Source organism: Pleuronectes platessa, chromosome 5, assembly GCF_947347685.1.
Source record: "Pleuronectes platessa chromosome 5, fPlePla1.1, whole genome shotgun sequence".
NCBI lineage: Eukaryota > Metazoa > Chordata > Actinopteri > Pleuronectiformes > Pleuronectidae > Pleuronectes > Pleuronectes platessa.
The window spans coordinates 4,097,841-4,115,036 of NC_070630.1; the positions used below are offsets into that span (position 1 = coordinate 4,097,841).

Here is a 17,196-nt window from a genome sequence, read left to right on the forward strand (position 1 = left end):
TGGCTAATTCTGGCTCGCTGCAGATAAGTTGGCAGACGCACGTGTGCACAGCGTCGCAGGAGAAGTGAGATACCGCTCCCTGCTACAGATTCTTCTCTGCTGCTCAGACGTGGAGCTCATAGCTCGGCTGCCCTCGGCTCCACCGGCGGGATGAGAGCAGATATCGAGCTGCGTAGAACCTGGTAAATACGTTCAACGGCTCAATCGATTCTCTCTGATTTTCTAATCATGTTTGGATCAATTCAGGAGCATTGGTGCCGGGATTCATTCCTGATCGCTGCATTGAAAAATACTTGGAATGATTTGCACCTTGAGTCGGCTTCTTCTGCGCTGCAATGATCGGTGAGGCATCATGGGTAGTGAAGTCCAAATCGGTCTAATTAAAGGAATAAAACAAATGCAACCTTCCCAGGGGTGCACTGTATGCTACTAGATGAAGCTGTTAACATCCAATCATGCTGTGGAACAGACAGTATAAACCTGCAGGCTCAGCACATTCTCGTTTATTGTGAAGACAGCGAGAGGAACAGACCTTGGATCTCAGCGGGTTTGTCGTCTGGGCACCGGCAGCAGATGCTCAGACTTCTCAACTGGCCGGTGTTTCAATAATAACAGTGAACTTGTAATGTTACACCTGCATTTAGAGAAAGACATCTGTAAACACTGTCGTCTATTGTGGTCAACAGCGGACGTTTGATGACCGTGATGCTCGTGAAAAACCGAAGCACGGAGAAAGTCGATGTGGGTTCGTGATCCGACCGTGTCAGCAAGAACTGGTCATTTACAATTACACAGAGAGGGATACTGTAGCAGGGCTGCAGCACATAAAGCTCCTCATCACCAATAGGAATGCACGTTGGAGAGTTCAGTGGTGAAAAGACAATAATCACTGCAGGTCTAGATTGAGCTCCAGGCGATATTATTTACAGAGATCCATCTTACCCCCACGTGAAAGGGGACGAGTGGAAGAAACCTGTCAAGCTCATGCTGGGAGGAAGGGAGAGGGGGGGAGAAAGAGAGAGAGAGAGAGAGAGAGAGAGAGAGAGAGAGAGAGAGAGAGAGAGAGAGAGAGAGAGAGAGAGAGAGAGAGAGAGCTGTAGGAATGAGAATAGAGCACAATCAGGTTCCCCATGGAGATGTACACTAATAGTAATAATGAGTGGAAGACTAATAATAATTGCGGTAAGATTGTAGAAGCAGTGGGGGGGGGGGGGGGGTGCAAACACAGATCCAGACTGCAGCAACAGGAGAGAGACGATTGAGCACAAAACAGTTGGAGAGGAGAAAAGTTTGAAACCTTTAAAATGTGGAGGATGATCTTCCTCCCAGACACAAACTGGGTGATGGTTCGAAGCAGAAAGATGAAGGCTCTTCCTCCCAGTGTCTGTCTGGATCCACAAGGCGGTGTACTGTGTATTCTGGGAGTGTGGGAGTGTGCAGGGTACTGTGGCGACTGCAGCCGGGGGTTTTAACAAGAAACCAAGGAATGCGGTCATTATTTCAGAAGCTGTCTCTGCTGCTTGGATTTGTGAAATAATTGTACTTGTTTAAAAGGTTTAAAGACTGTTCCACATCTTTATCTGTTTACGTAGTGAAGCTCTGACTCTAAAACCAAACTGTAAAATTCTTAATTGTGAAAAACCTTGTTTGTTGTTATGCACCAAACATTTGGAATGTAGTCCCAGCACAAATTAGAACATCACAGTGGAAGACCTACTTTTATTACCTCGCTTTTAAATAATTGTATTTTTTAATCCTTTCCTAATTTTATGTTCTTTTATTTGCAAATACTTAATATAGTTGCAATTCTATAGTATATTTCAAAGAGAGTCAATACAGAGCATACTCTGTCGGTATCTTCCTGCCACGATTTGGATCATCTGGTTGAGAGCAGTTTTGGGCCAACCAGATAAAAAGGAATGGCAATAATCCTTCCTACAAGTAGCAAGTGCACTACCGTGTGTTCCTGCACCTTTTTCAGAAAAGGATGTGCCAGATTTTTCGCGATGGTGCATTAGTGGACCTCCCACACAAAGCCAGCTTCAAGGACTTCCTCTTCAAAGGACATACCCTGGGCAACGATAACTCCTCACGGCAGTGCCGGAGGCCAGGGCAATGCCATCTAGACCAACTATATCATTAGATGAAGTGTTTCTGGGGTTGGGGCCGAGTACAAAAAGCCTCCATAGTAATGTGTGGTTTACACCAAGGGCTGTACAGAGCTGAGTGCTTGACCCCTGAAGAGAGAGGATCTGCAGGCTCTGTTAATGCCGTCTGGGGCATTTTTACTGGCATGGAGTTAGTCCACTTGGCCCCTTTTGGAGCGAGGGGTCACCAAAATCAATAAAAAGTGTTGTTGTGAGTGATCGCCTTTATCCCACAGTGAAATATGTCTGTCCTGTCCCTTCCACAATGTCAGTGCCCCCAGTCCTATGGCACGAGGGGTCACTGGAGGGTTTGATGAGTATGAAAATGATGTGAATCACATCACCGTCACCAGATCTCGACCCAATTCAACCACCATGGAGGATTTAGACCAAGATGTCCGAAAATAATCTTTGTAAACAGAATCTGTAGACGAGGGACAAGATGTTTGGGGTCGGGATCCTTCTGGTTCTCATTTCTAGCTTCACCAATTATCATCAGGCTCCGGTTGCCCGCAGGATAACAATGTGTTGTTGTGACAAAAGAAACTCATCAGTAAATGATGTACGGTGAACTGAAGAATCTTGGCCCCGATGTCTGTCTACACCGGAAGCCCCCAAACTATTGTCTGTGTCCCCTATAGGCTAATTCGATCTGGCTCTGAGACTGATCAGACAGCAGCTCACCAGCAAGAAAACACAAAAATTTGGGGGATATCTTTTGGAAGAATGCTGCTCTCCACTGTACTTTAATTTCATTAAAACTCAGATGTCAGTAAGTAAATTTACAGGAAGGAAAATACGTCTGAGGCTGCAGAGATATAATCTTTTCTACTGAATATTTTAATAAAAGGCAGGACGCGCTTTCTCAGCTGGAAATTTATGGAATAGATGAGGCTTAAGCCTTTTCTCTGGGGGTTGTCAAATGTCACTGGAAATATCAGGACAGCACTTTCTTACATCCTGGAATGCAGTAAACAGCACAAATTGATATATTTCAGCATGGGGGTGTCCAGATGTGGATTTTCCCTCACGTTGTGTACTTTATCACTTCTGACATAAAGGTTAGGCGGCTCAGCTGGGCTTAATTCTTCTGGACAGATGTGCGTATTGTGATTAATGGACAAGTGATGGAGTAAATATTGCAGATATTGCAGTCAGTCACAGACTGTATGAATGTCAGTGGGCTTGGAATCGGACAGTCAGCAGATCATAAAAGTGCATTCTTCTGCTCCTTGGCTCCCAGAAGCTGTCAGACAATAGTCTTTTTAAAGTTCCACTGTTTTGTTGTTGTAACTTGTGACTATAACAAATGGTAAACACTAGAACTGCAGGGCTCTCTTTGCTCTTCTGCAAATCCACGTTTGCTAGTTCTACCTATAGTTTCTAGATTAATCATGGGTGTGATTTGGGCCTAACATGGAATAAACCAATCAGAGTGCAATCTCCCATCCCCTTTAAAAAGCCAACAGGTCTGCTGCTGCACAATGTGACCAGGTGTGTGTGACAGAATGTAAATGCATTGTGCACTCACCTACGTAGAAGGTGCATTTTACCAACTTGACAATGCATAATGTGACCACAAAAATACTGCACCAGTGACTCCAGACCAAGTCTCTGTTGGTCAATCGCTTTCTGCTTCCTCGAGGTAGCACATAAACAACGATGCACTTGACCACGTGCACATTCAAGGGCGCTCCGATGGAAGTGAGTGCATTTTCTATTTATACAATGTGGGTGCTGGGTGGGGAAATTACAGCTGCATCAGGTGGAAACTAGCGAAGATGCTTGTGCTATATTATCGCCTGCTCGACAAAAGCAGGCGATCATAAGCAGGAATGATCAATATCAAAATCTACATGTATGCCGGACAAGATTGAAGCCATCGATCGCTGATGGGATGTTTCCAATTATCCTGCTGCAAACTCATCCATAAGTGAGAAGGGGTTTTGTGAAGCTAAGGCTCCTCTGACATGCTGGTATTAGGATAAGACGTCTGAGGCATGTGATGAGTCTTCATGTGACTCACAGGAAGTAGTTCTGTACCGTACGTGCGTGGAGAAAGGAAGATACATTCAGTTAGTTGTCGACTAATACATTTGTAGAATATGTCTTTAATGTGTGATTCATTTGTGCGATGCTTTATTCTAATGCTCAACCCTTCTGATTCCCCAGATCTTTCTGTTGCCGTCCAGAAGTTCTCCCAGTCCCTGCAGGAGTTCCAGTTCGAGTGCATTGGTGATGCGGAGACAGACGACGAGGTGAACATCGGTAAGTTCAGTTTGGCTCAAGACAGGAACTCTTCCCAGTGTTTAATATCCTCTCCTCTCTGCTCTCCCCAAATCAACAGGCTACCTTAAGATTTGTCTAGGGAGACACTTGAACACAGATGATGTCCTGTGGCTCCGAATATCACACTATAATATTATAGTGCTTTTACTTTAGAGAAGGTTGGTAATATAGACGGGAAAAGCTTCATCAGAGTCGTTGGGAGTTGTTGGAATTGGATTTGGCTTTGAGCAAAGATCTTAAAGTTGTCTGAGGTGCATGTATAATTAATGCTATTGATTTGCTTATGATGCTTCCCCTGTATCCTTTCGAGCCTATATGAAATCAAAGGGGACTAATAGTGATCAGTGTCAGAGATTAATGGAGGGGCGAACCTCCGAGCCTCCGACAGGAATATGGAAGCAGCTGTGCAGAGGGTCTCTCTGCCTCTAATGGGCAGGACTCCCAGTCTGGCCTCTTCTTCCTTCCCTTTTTTTTCTGCACTGCTCATTATCCCCAGCTTGAGTCCTTTGCTCTGCAGAGCTGGAGACGGCAGAATTACTGTCCATCTGTGCGGGCTAGACTGGATATCGACCTCCTCTATATGAGGCTGTAATGTTCGTCTGAATCCGTAATGAACAGTCCTCCTCTCTCCGTTCTTTCTGATAAAGCTGCAATGGCTGTATGATGGGTCGGGGGGGTGCAGCAGACTAATTGTGCTTACTGGGAAAATCCACACCCCAAATCCGAGCCTCATTGGAATCAAATGTGTTTTCATTTTAAAGCCACGCTCTCATTTCCTGGCCTCAGAGTGGTGTTGATCTCAGATCGAACGATGGACATTTCAGCTCCCCACCTGTTCTATTGCTGTGGTTCCACTGAGAATCAATGACGCAACAGAAACAAGTGGTTTGGAATCAGTGCTCATTTCACTCGGGAGGCTCATGAACAAGCGGATGCATCATTTGCACAAATAACGTAATATAATTGAAAAAAAAGCACAGCTCCCCATAGGACTGGGCCGACTGCATTATCTTCTGTGCGAGAAGAGTTTCGGTATCTCCTTAACTGGAAATGATTTCCTCGCGCTCGGAGCTCCCCCCCCCCACGCTCCCTCTGCTCATCGTCTCCGAGAGAAAAGACCATGATTGCTGTCAGAGGAGGAAAAAAATGAAACAGCCTCTTGAAATCAATCTAGTCATCAATGAAACTGAGCTTTCTGACTGACATCGCGAGACCCCTGTGTGAATGCCAGCCGTGATCTTGATGCGGTATCGCTGTAGTTCACTTTGATGCTCCCAACTTCCTCCACACAACATCGGGATCCTGTATGCGCTGCCAGACAGGTTCACCTGACCTTTTATTGATTTCACTCTATGACTTCTCGCAGTGACATTCACATTTCAAGCCAGTTATCTAGGAATCAATGGGGCCAAAGATTGATGTGGCTATAGAAATTTAAATTTCCAGAAAAGTTTCGTGCCCTTCTCGCAGAAGGTCAATCCGGGAATCTCCTCGAAGTGTTCAGAGTGTTCTCACATGAGCTCAGATCTCAAAGAGCTCGAAAATAGATCAATATCAAGCAGGAAGGAGACATTTCAACCCACAAAATGTTGGTAAATGAATATGGAAATCTTCAATATTTTCATATAAGCTTATCTTATCTTCTAATTTGTTATTGAGGCAGCATTTAATTTCATTCAGTGATTCATCAGGTCTCTTGCCTCCCTCTCTATTTAGCAGTGAATGATATGCAAGCTGTGACCTCACTTTGACTCCCATTTCCTTTCTTTGGGGCCTAATCTTGTCCCATCAACGGCTCCAGCTGTGCCCTCTACCCCCTGAGAGGTTTGTGCTGCTGATAAAGGGGCTGGCGGCGTTAATAGGAGGCCAGGCTGCCTGCAGGATCACTGGCACAAAATCATTGCTCCCTGGTTCTTTAAAAGCTTTGGTGTGTAAATGGAACAAAGTGTCTAAGATGATGCATGGGTCCCCGTGCCAGGCCGCCGCGGCCAATAATGATGTTACTGTGTTGGCAAGCAGGGCAGCTCGACCGCTGCTAAATGGCTGGACACGGGGAGATACAGGGGGCTGACCAACAGAGGCCACACTGTATCTGGCCCCCTATTTAATGAAGCTGTGAAGCTATCAAGGCACAATTCTGTGGCTGATAAGGTTGGATGTATTGTATGCTGAATTCATCGGGCGCTGCAGAGTGCAATATAAGCTATCAGAGTACAGCCCAGATGGCTCGAGCGAGTTTCTACTGCATCTACGTTGTGACACTATAGTGTAAAGCCTAGCAGGGGGAGAAAATAAAGGAAGGCAATCAGTGGGCTCCATTCAATTAAAGTATTGTTTTTTTACTGCTAGTCTTGGTTTTAAATTGGACATCTGCATGATTTTATTAGCTGCTAAAATGTGCCGCACTGAAAGCTCCGAAGCTGCAGCGCAAATAAACATTTTAGCACCACGCTACTGTTTGTGGGGTGCCGGGGAACATCTGATGTTTAACGACTGAGCCACTGTGTTTTTTTTTTTAGAAATATCTTTTTTTAATCATCTGGATGCCACAGCACTGAGCGTCACTGTGGTAAACACGTGCACAAGGCTTCATACGTGTGGATGCAGTTGTTTACCAGACATGCAGTGTCTTTCAATCATTGTGTGATAGAAATTATCCGTCTTTGTGTTTCAGCACAGTCATTCAAAGAGTTCTCGCAGCTGCTGAACACTGTTGAAGAAGAAAGACGACGCCTGGTAAGAACGCAACTTTGATTTTCCTTCTTGAATTTTCAGAAACAACAATATAATGGGAACACTGGCTCCGACTGAAATTGCACAAAGAAAAAGCAGCTTCTCTCAGGGCAATTTGTACTGTGCCAGTTGATGGACAGCCCTATTTATAACTTGCTATAGAACAAAAAAAATAGTCCCAACAAACAAAACAAAACTTAAATTGCCTTTTATCTAGTTTACATTTCTTCAATCACTTTTATGCTCAAAATACAGTTTCTCTTTATTTGTTTGCTATTTAAAGTCCAAACATTATGGTTTCCAACCCAGTTCTGTCTCTTCAGTCATATGGTAGCGATTGCTGTTGAATTTCAATACTTATAATTATTCAGTTGCAATTCACAACAATATGTAATATTCCCCTGCAACAATATGAGTTATATATAATAACACTGATGATCAGTACCTTGAACTGACCTACTTTAGAGGTACTTTTCTTTACAGAGGAAAAACATTCATTCCCACGTGTGTCTGTTGATTGACGGTAAAAAGGGTATCACATCACAAACAATATCCAACAATTAGAAATGTGTAATGTAAAGCAGAGTGAAACAGCAATAGAACAGAGAAATGTCGACAAAACCAATTAACTCTAATGTTTCCTGTAATGGATCATTGAGATGTCGTTTCTGGCTTTGTTCATTTAGTTCCGACAGTGATGGCTCTGACTAAAGGCTGGAATTCAAGCCTCTAAATGTCTGCAGACAAACCAGGCGTGACAACAAGGGCAAGGGCAGTGTGTGTGTGTGTGGGGGGGGGGGGGCTCCACAGAGGTATGAGAGTGTTGCAGAATTGGCCCCTTCCCTCCCCCCTGCAATAATATACAGAAGAAAATGAGGGGTTTTGTAAATGTATAGAAGCCAAGAGCTGTCCAACATAATGTGCAGAGAGATGGAATAGAGAGAATGTTCTTAAAGAACTGAATCTGCACATTTCTAACCTCCAATCCCCCAAAAGAAACCTCAAACTTTGTCAGTAACTGTGTTCAGCTTCAGTAAAACATTTATGCTCTCCTAACAATAAAGTACAAATACATTATGTAATCTGTACAGCAGAAGAAGAATGTGTTGTACTTCGATATGCATGTACACTGTGTCAAGATTTGTATATATTCCTTATGTTTACTTATTTCAGTGTAATTCTTTTATAAACTGTGAAAAAGGTCAAAACTTTTAACCAAATTCAAATTCCCCAAAAACTTACGGGCTTTATAGTTCACTGCACAACTTTCTCCACTGTGTTGCTCTTTTTGTGCAGTAAAAAAAAAAAGGGTCTGCACTTGACATTTGATTTATTAAAAGCAGACATTTTTAGAGGATAGTACCGAGAACTGCCTCAAGTCAGTCGTGTGCTTAGTCCACACACTTTACATAATTTACCAAGTCTGATATGCAAATGAGATCAGCTGCAAGGTTGCAGTCGTTGGTTTCCTAACGACATTTTCGATATGCGTTTTTTTTTCCAGTGTGAAGGATCAGAATACAAATTTTGTCAGTCTAACAGGGCAAGAGTGTTTGACACTGACAAGACTTGGTTTAGAATAACACTTAAAGGGGTGTGTGTGTGTGTGTGGGGGGGGGGGGGGGGGGAATAAGAGAATGACGTGAACCAAAGGTCTCACACGGGGCACCATTCCCATAAATAACCCCAGTTACTGTGCCTGTTTGCAGCAGCTGCCGAAACACCAGCTCATCCTGTAGCTGTTTATGTGAAAGCTCAAATTTATGTAGCGTCAGTGTCGGTGTTACCTCCTGACATTCAGAAACTTTGCTCTGCTAAACTTTGTAATAGAGATAGTTGCCCTTTGACGATACGAGTCTTCTCAGCGAACACCATGTAAGTTCATGGAAAATGGCCCTAATCAATTTGACAGATGTAAATGCACTACAATCATAAATTCATGTCGCCTGTCATGTAGCTTGTCCCCAAACCTCTACACCTTTTAAAATGATTTAACTGCTGTAGATGGTCCATGGCCTGTATTACCCGTGTCCCTAATTATGAACTATTATATCTGGTTAATTTAGCAAATGATGCAGAGCTTGAAAATATATTTACCCGGGATTGAAATGGAGTTAACTTAAAATTTTAATTAATAATTCTGTAATACTCTGTGTGCATAGCTCAGTTCAGGTCTTTGTGTGCATAGCCTGTAGCGTGAAACTCAGCAAAGAGTGCATGTTACCACTATTATACATCGGAAGCTTAAGGGACGTCTCAAGAGGGTTTAACTCTTGTTCTGTGATAGAGCAACGGTATAAATGAGAAACACAGTATTTAGTAAAGAAATGGGTTTGGTTTGGATACACTGGACATGTCTAATCTCTAACCCAAACCCCATTGAAGCACTTATTTTAACCCAAATTTAACCACGTGTGTATTATTGTCACGATTAAAATAAAGGTCTGGTATGCCTGATGCCATGGCCATTCAGGTTGTTGGTCATTTGCTGTTAGTTGTTAAGATCTTAAGACAGTTGGAGCAGAGAGATTTCGTGAAAAGAATTAAAACGGCACATTTCTAGTCTTTAAATTTCTAGCATCTAAAAGAATGGAATCTGTTGCCAATGCAGATAAGAGACTTATAAATAATCATCATTCTTTTACTAATCAGCTTGATGATCCGATATGTGCACATTACACTCAGGCCCGGCGTCAGGGGGTCAAATAGGGGGGCAGTGCCCCCCCGCCCGTGTCTCTCTGCCCCCCCATTGGCTGTCAGAGGGGTAATGATTTTTTTTTTCTTGCCGAATTTTTTTTGGGTGGAGTTATAATTTGTTTTGTGTGTCACATTGTATTAATTAATATTCAGTTAACAGAAATCAGTCAAATTTAAAATACTAAAAATATTTTAATATAATTCAATTAATTACAGCAGATACGTGTCGGCTTGTTTCACGTGACACGTGCGTGCTGCCGCAAGTGACGCGCCGACGGCTGTTTACGTACACTGCCGTCTAGGAGACAGAGGAGATGTGCAGAGTCTGCAGACGGAAAAATGGATATTAGAAAATTCTTCCGACCCCCGCTGCCACAAACTAATGCTACACGAGCGACAGCTGAGCCGTATCAGAACCACCGTATCCCCGCGGCGGAGAAGGAGCTGCAGGAGCCAACAGCTAGTGAGCAGCCCCAGCTAGCTAGCGGTAGCAACACAGCCGCACAAGCCCCCCCAGCAGAGCGGTCCGAGCGGGAGCGGGAGCACGCCGATTATATCGCCAATCCCCGCTGCAGCAGCGGGCTCTCCCAAACACAAGGCCATGATCACAGTGGTCCTCCTGATGATTTAGGTGAGGACAAGCCCGCTCAGATCATTTTGAAGAAGTTTCCCTCTCGCCTTTTTAATGGTCAGAAACGCTCATTTGTTGCCCTGTGGTACAACCAAAGAGACTGGTTAGAATACAGTGTTAAAGCTGAAGCTGCATTTTGTTGTGAGTAGAGTCTATTGTGAGTAGAGAAGATATGTATTTAAAGGGGGTATGATATTGTGATTGCTGTTGGTTGTACAACTGGTTTTCATGTGCATATGAAATGAAATTTGACAAATTTGCTTGTTCCGGTAATAATATACCATATAGATGAAGTACAATATGTATGTATGTGCAGATCTGTGGGAAAATCAACACTGCCCCCCTGTGATCATCACATGCCCCCCTCACAATATGGTTCTGGAGCCGGGGCTGATTACACTACTGACTGCCTACTGACCTTTGCTGCCTGCCTGCAGTTTGTCCTTGTCGGTTTTTACTTGCTGTGCTTTGTCTCATATTTTGTGTTGTTACTGATTATTATAATTTGTACCTGTCTGAATATCAGTCTGTATATATAGCTTGTATCTGTCATTCTATTTTAGTTTTAGGTTGCCATTTAAAAATTTGGCCAGGAACCGCAGATGGAAATTATCCTTTTGAACTAATTTGAGCTCATTTAGTTGTTGATCAATGAGCAGTGTCCCTGTCAAATAAACAAACAATGAAAATGAGATAGTGAATGAAACAACCATTCATGTTCACATTCACCTCTCCCGCGTGTCTTTAAACCGTGGGCGGAAACCAGAGAACCAAAAGAACAGCATTCGAACAAGGAATCCGTTCTTCTGTGATTCAACAGTGCTTCACCCGACTGTGTCAAAGGAACATGTATTTCTATAGGAACGTTGTGGGTTGTGAAACACGTTCATCTGAATCATCGTGGATGCAGAAGCAGAATGTGACACACTCTCCGCTGAACTCAGTGTGACGCAGGCCCTGCCGGCTCTCTCTGTCTGTGGTGTCTCAAACTGGGCTCTGACATATGGTGGTGCTTCTGTCTCCCGGGTGCAGTGGTGGTCATTTGATGGCTGTCGAGGATAATCAGGGCAGACTTGGGTACAAGGGCAAGTTTTCATGACACTTGAAAGAGGCAGTTTTTGAGTTTTGGGGTTTTATATAATAGAAAAACAGAACTAAGGACAAATGCACTTTAAAAAAAGGTGCGTGCACAGTTTTCTTTTCTTTCAGCATCTAATTTCAAAGGGTGTAAAGAAACAAAACAAATCAAGATGACAAACAGAGACACGGCTGAGCTGGATAATAGAACTTAAATGACACCGCAGCCGAGTACAAGTGTAAGACGAACAAGAAAATGCTTGATTGCGTAGTAATGGAAATAAACGTAATAAATCGAATCGGCTATATAGCCACGCAAAGCTATAGGAGGCAGTTCTTCATCCAGCTGTGATAGATTTAATAAGTACAAACCTCTTCATAGCCCACACATCCTCCCTCACACACCACCTCCCTCTGTACTCGCCTGAAAAGCGTCCTCTCTGCATCATCTCTCTTTTCTTCACGCTCTTCTGTCTCTTCACATCACTGGAACGTATGGAAAGACGCCGCAGATCCCTGCACTGGGAGCTGTGGGTTGATTTGTAAGGTTTATGGTATAGGACGTATAAAGCCCATTCTCCATTTACACATATTTTTTAAATCTCTTGGCATACAAGGGTTTTTGTAAAAAAATAAAATGAAAGTGAGTAAAGTTTTACAGGAAGATTACACTGTTGCTGACTTTGAAATTAAATCTTCTTCTTTTTTTATTTTGCCGCTCCATTAAATGAACTGTAAACTTTAAATGACTCACCTCACTCGAGCTTGTTAAACTGTGTGTGACATTGCTTAATACAGCACAACAGGTATTAATTTTCAAGTTCATTTTTAGAGAAACAGGCTGTGAACTGCAAGTTCACTGATTATTAGGCAGAGTGCCAGGACGGTGAGTGACTGACTCCAGCCACCTTGGTGCAAAATTAAGCTCCATCATAATTAAAAATGATATTGCATGTGGTCCAGGCCAAATAAGCTGATGAATTACACTTAAATTGACCATATTCACCCTAGTTACACACAGTACAATACAGCTGAGCTCGGTCCTGGTATCATAAATCAAGATGAACGACAGGGTTTGGAAATGCAAATGGATTTTTGGTCCCTGACGCTACGTCTGATTGTCACTTGTACTCCCTGCACACGAGAGGCTTCTAGTTTGATTTAATTTGAATCTTAAATCATTTGGAATCGTAAATAGCAATATCGATAAATATACATTATTAAATGTCGCAGAGACTTGCGTATTATGGAAGAAAGAGCGATTGGGCGAGTGATCAGAAACCCTGTAATAGCCAATGAGCACATTTTGAAGTCACGTTCAATAATGGAAGATTCTGTTAGTTCCCAAGTCTCTGGAATCAGAAATTGTTCTTTAAGTGTGTGGTCCTGCATCTCCTGGATTGTCTAGCGTTTGTGTTATCAGGCTCAGAGTATTCAAAATGGGTTAAATTTGCCGTCTGGTCTCCAATCAGTTAAGGTTTTGTAGATCTTCTGGTATGCAGCAGGAATTTGGGAGCTAACTAACTTCAAAAAGTTTCATCACTTACTTTTACCGTTCTTTTGTGTTCTGCTTTACATTTGAATGTCTGTTTCTCAGGCCTGCTGCTGTTATTTTGGAATTTATCACCACATACGTATTAACTGTAATGGGAATAACCTCAGTGAACGGTTTTGGAAAAGCTATAATAGCCTCCTGTTGCTGGGAATTTAATGAGAATGAAGCCATGTAGTAACTCCTAGTATGTAATATATTTGAAGTCCAGGCTTCATATGGCTCCAGACTGAATAAAAGCACACAGAGCGTTTACTAAGCTCACATTCTATCTGTATTATACATGTTCCTATTGAGTTTAATGCACAAATGCAGATTGTATGAGACTCAATTACAAATACTTGCGCTGAGAGGGAAACACTCAGCAGTAACCTTTCCAACTCCAGTCTGCTCAGCCGGTAATTTTCTAGATGTCGAAGAACTGCAAATAATGTTTGTCAAGTGTGATCGAGTGGTGTCAGGTGTTGTGCAACAGTTTCTCTAGCTGCGAACACAAGATGTAATGAGTCCATCGTGAAGGATCGAAGTGAAAAGCTGCAGCCACTTTCAATTCAGGAGGTTATCGTACTGTAAAAAAAACACACGTTGAATTTAATGATGTCAGATTTATCGTCTAAAGCCTGTTGTTCTGTTTGTAGAATGAAAACAAAGGGTTAAGCAGCCCAGCGGTTCTTTAAGCGTTAACTCCACTGCTAGCGTATTATTTTCTGACACTCATTAAATCAGTGTTGCAGCTTCTAACCTCTGTCAAAAGCGTGAAGTCTGTGTGATGCTGCCAGATACAGTATATCACTGCAGCTGTTGAATAATTCACCGGTGTTGGTGGCAACGAGCTAATGGTTTGGACTCTGCGAGGGGATAAAAGAACAGAGAGCGGGGATTTGAAGATAATGTTTCCTTTCATGGGCTGCTTGCGAGCAGCGGTGAGCCGTGAGCACGTCCAGTGAGTTCATCAGCTTTCATGAAGATGCAGTCAGGCTCAGCTAAGTCACAGCAGAGAGAGCGGAGACACAACAAAGACACAACAAAGACACAACGCACGATTGTGTTTGACATTTTTATTGAAGGAAACGTTGTTCTTCAGTGAAGCTCTCAGTTTTGTTAGTTTGAATTTACGCTGGAGATAAGAGGAGCTTCCTGTTCAATGAAGATCCTGAAAATCAAAGTTATATTAATAAAAAATGAGATCTTCTCTCATTAAAATATGACTATCAAACATATATTTCAACTAATTAACACTATGCTATCTCATTCCTGCTGTGGCCAATCATGCGTGGCCTTTGCATCAAATGTTTGATCGTTACATTTCCTTCACTGAGTTGCTGCAGCCGCTGGATTTAAACTGAGAGAGAGAGAGAGAGAGAGAGACAGAGCGAGAGAGAGAGAGAGAGAGAGAGACAGAGAGAGAGAGGAACGGCACACAAACATAATGTTATTCACAATATCCTGCAAGTGATCGGGCAGCCACACACGTCCATGTGCGGGGGTTAATGACATGTAGTAGTGCCGATCCCCTGAAAGCTACTGTGTAATGGGAACACTGGTTTTCACTCCAGTCGGTCGGTTAGTTGCTCGGCTGGCTGGTTGGTTGATGGATGCAGGATTATACATCTGTCATGGTGAAAGGATGGGACACGGGACACCATTAAATCTACGCTCGGATTCAGACAGAGGAGCAGACCTTTAGCAATGCAAGACAATCCATGGATCTAGTTGAAAAGCAACATGCATATTTATGGGACTGATATCTATGAGATGATGCAATTTGAAGGTCTAAATACATATTCTTGGATCTTGCAGATTGAAGTGTGGTTTCATGAGGGGGACTGCTGGGGCCCTTGGTGGAGCTATCAGCTCTGAGTGCCCCTAGTTACCTGTGTCCTATGCTGGTTTGTGACAGATCTATCAGACCAATACATTGTTCCAGCTCCAAGCAGCTTATTGTGTTTCTCTTCTTGAGCTACAAAGATATCAGGTCAGGAATGACAGCCCAGGCTCCAATACAGAGATGAGTTATGTGTGATCTCCGGGGAGAGAGGTGCCAAATGGATTTTCAGCTGTCTGTCGGTGGCTCAAACATTGTTACGAAAGGCTTTATTTGCTTTACATATTTAGATTAAACCCTTTGCTATCTGACACATGGGGGAGAGCCCGGTGTTTGCAGATCCTCGCTGTCAAAGCATCTGGCTGGCTGACTGGGAAAAAGGCAGGAAAGTGTCGATGACCAGACGGGTTCCATTCCGGTCTTTGTGTAATTTGAAAGCAGTTGGTTTGCACAAACTCAATTAGCGCATTTCAAACAAACACATGCTCCGTAAATGAATGAAATCTGTCTCGCACCGAGGGGAGAGATCTACTCTGCTGTACATCGAGTGGGTGTAAACTCTTCATCCGCAGCAGCTCCTGAAAATAAAGCTCAGATTCTCCCATCCCTCCCCCCACTCCCCCCCCCCCATCCACCCTCCCTCTGCGCCCTTACTCCTTTTTCACATCTGGACTGAATCTGTGAAACTAAAAATAGAAGGACACCGACTGATGGGAGTGAGTGAGACTCGGACGTTTTCAAAGCAGACGGGCGAGGAAACCCGAAACGCCACGAATCCAGCCCCCAGAATGTTCACCAGCATTCTACTGTATATTTCTGAGGTGTCTCTTAGCTGTGGCCCAATTCCTGCCGGGGCCTTGTCAAGGATGAAGAGCTTCATTGTTTGTCGGCTCGGCAGGTGGCCAAGCCTGAGATCGTTTTTTTTTCACCCGTCCACTTTGTGATTGGCTTACAAACTGTAAGTGTGATTCCACGTGAAGACTTCCCCCTGATTCCATCTTTTTAAGAAAGCAAAAAACTGATTTCTGCTTTAATTCCCCTGCTGATAACCCTTCAACCGCATAAAGAGGAGGGAAAGTGGTCGGGGTTCTGCATGGTTTGAGAAGGTTCAGCGCTGCTAAGCATGGATGACATTTAGGAGTGGAAGGGCACTGCCCTGATGTTGTGGCTTTCGGAGTGTTGATCATATCCCCGGGGGAGCGAGCCTTTTACGGCTGCCGTCTAAAACAGATTGTGTTTTCCTGTTGTTGTTGTTGTTGTTGTTTTTTTCACTGAAAGACGGGGAAATTCCTGCATTTTTTATATTCCAGCTCACTCAGTAGAAGAGTGGAAATTGGATTTCTCTTTTTTGAAAGATAACATTAAATGAAATTTATTTTAACGAACCGTTATGTTTAAACTGACATTAAAGTCGGTAATTGATTTTGGCAGATCGGTGTATATCCATGACCCGTGTTCAGAGTTAATTGTTAATCATGGGTAATGTGATAACTAATTTATTTTGCGAATTAATTTATTTCATGGCTCGACTAATTAAAAAAAAAAATTACTCAGAATGAGCCACAACTTCAAAACTAGTTAATGCTGTTAACGTTGTGGCCGATCAGTGTTTATAAATAATATAAAACCTAATTGGACTCGTGAAAAGTTAATAAAGAAGTTTTGTATTATTAAATCCTTAATGACAATGGTCAGGTTTCCCATGTATGGTGTCAGGTTATATCTATATTTTAAATGATGAGACTTGATGTATGTGTTATGTTTAACCAGGATATGAGAGTAATTAACTATATATGATATATTACATATGTGACAATGAAAACTGGCCTCGCACTTATAAGACACTATAAATGTAACAAACAACATTTTATATTAATATAAAATACCCCTATTATTTTGGCTGTATGCCCCATTCCTATAACACACCTCCATACATCCTGCAGATGCTAACTAACAGGGCATGGTGGAGTTTTATGATTGATGTGTTAAAGGTACAGTTCCTGCCTCAATATCCTAAAAGTCATGTTTCATAGCTGTGACGTCCAAAGAGCCGTAACAATGTCTGAAAATATCTCCACACGTGTTCATTCATCAGACACAGAAAACAAATCAGCCCATTCTGGAGACACTTTATTAAAAGGCCTATATATCTAAACGTGTGCTGTATAATGGAGAATAGAACAGAAGAGTGCATTTCGTTTTTTTGGTTCCACCTCTCCCGGATCACGCAGGTGACACTTTCTAT

At 42.8% G+C, this 17,196-nt stretch overlaps 1 protein-coding gene across 1 annotated transcript in view; it reads left to right on the plus strand.

The window, feature by feature from the left end:
• The window catches only part of LOC128440069 (rho GTPase-activating protein 42), a gene marked incomplete in the record, with an annotated part of 55,011 nt that overhangs the window by 15,213 nt on the left and 22,602 nt on the right, over positions 1-17,196 (plus strand). Inside the window, 2 exon segments of the mRNA XM_053422646.1 lie at positions 4,320-4,415; positions 7,111-7,172. Of these exon segments, the coding sequence (XP_053278621.1) occupies positions 4,320-4,415; positions 7,111-7,172 (158 nt within the window).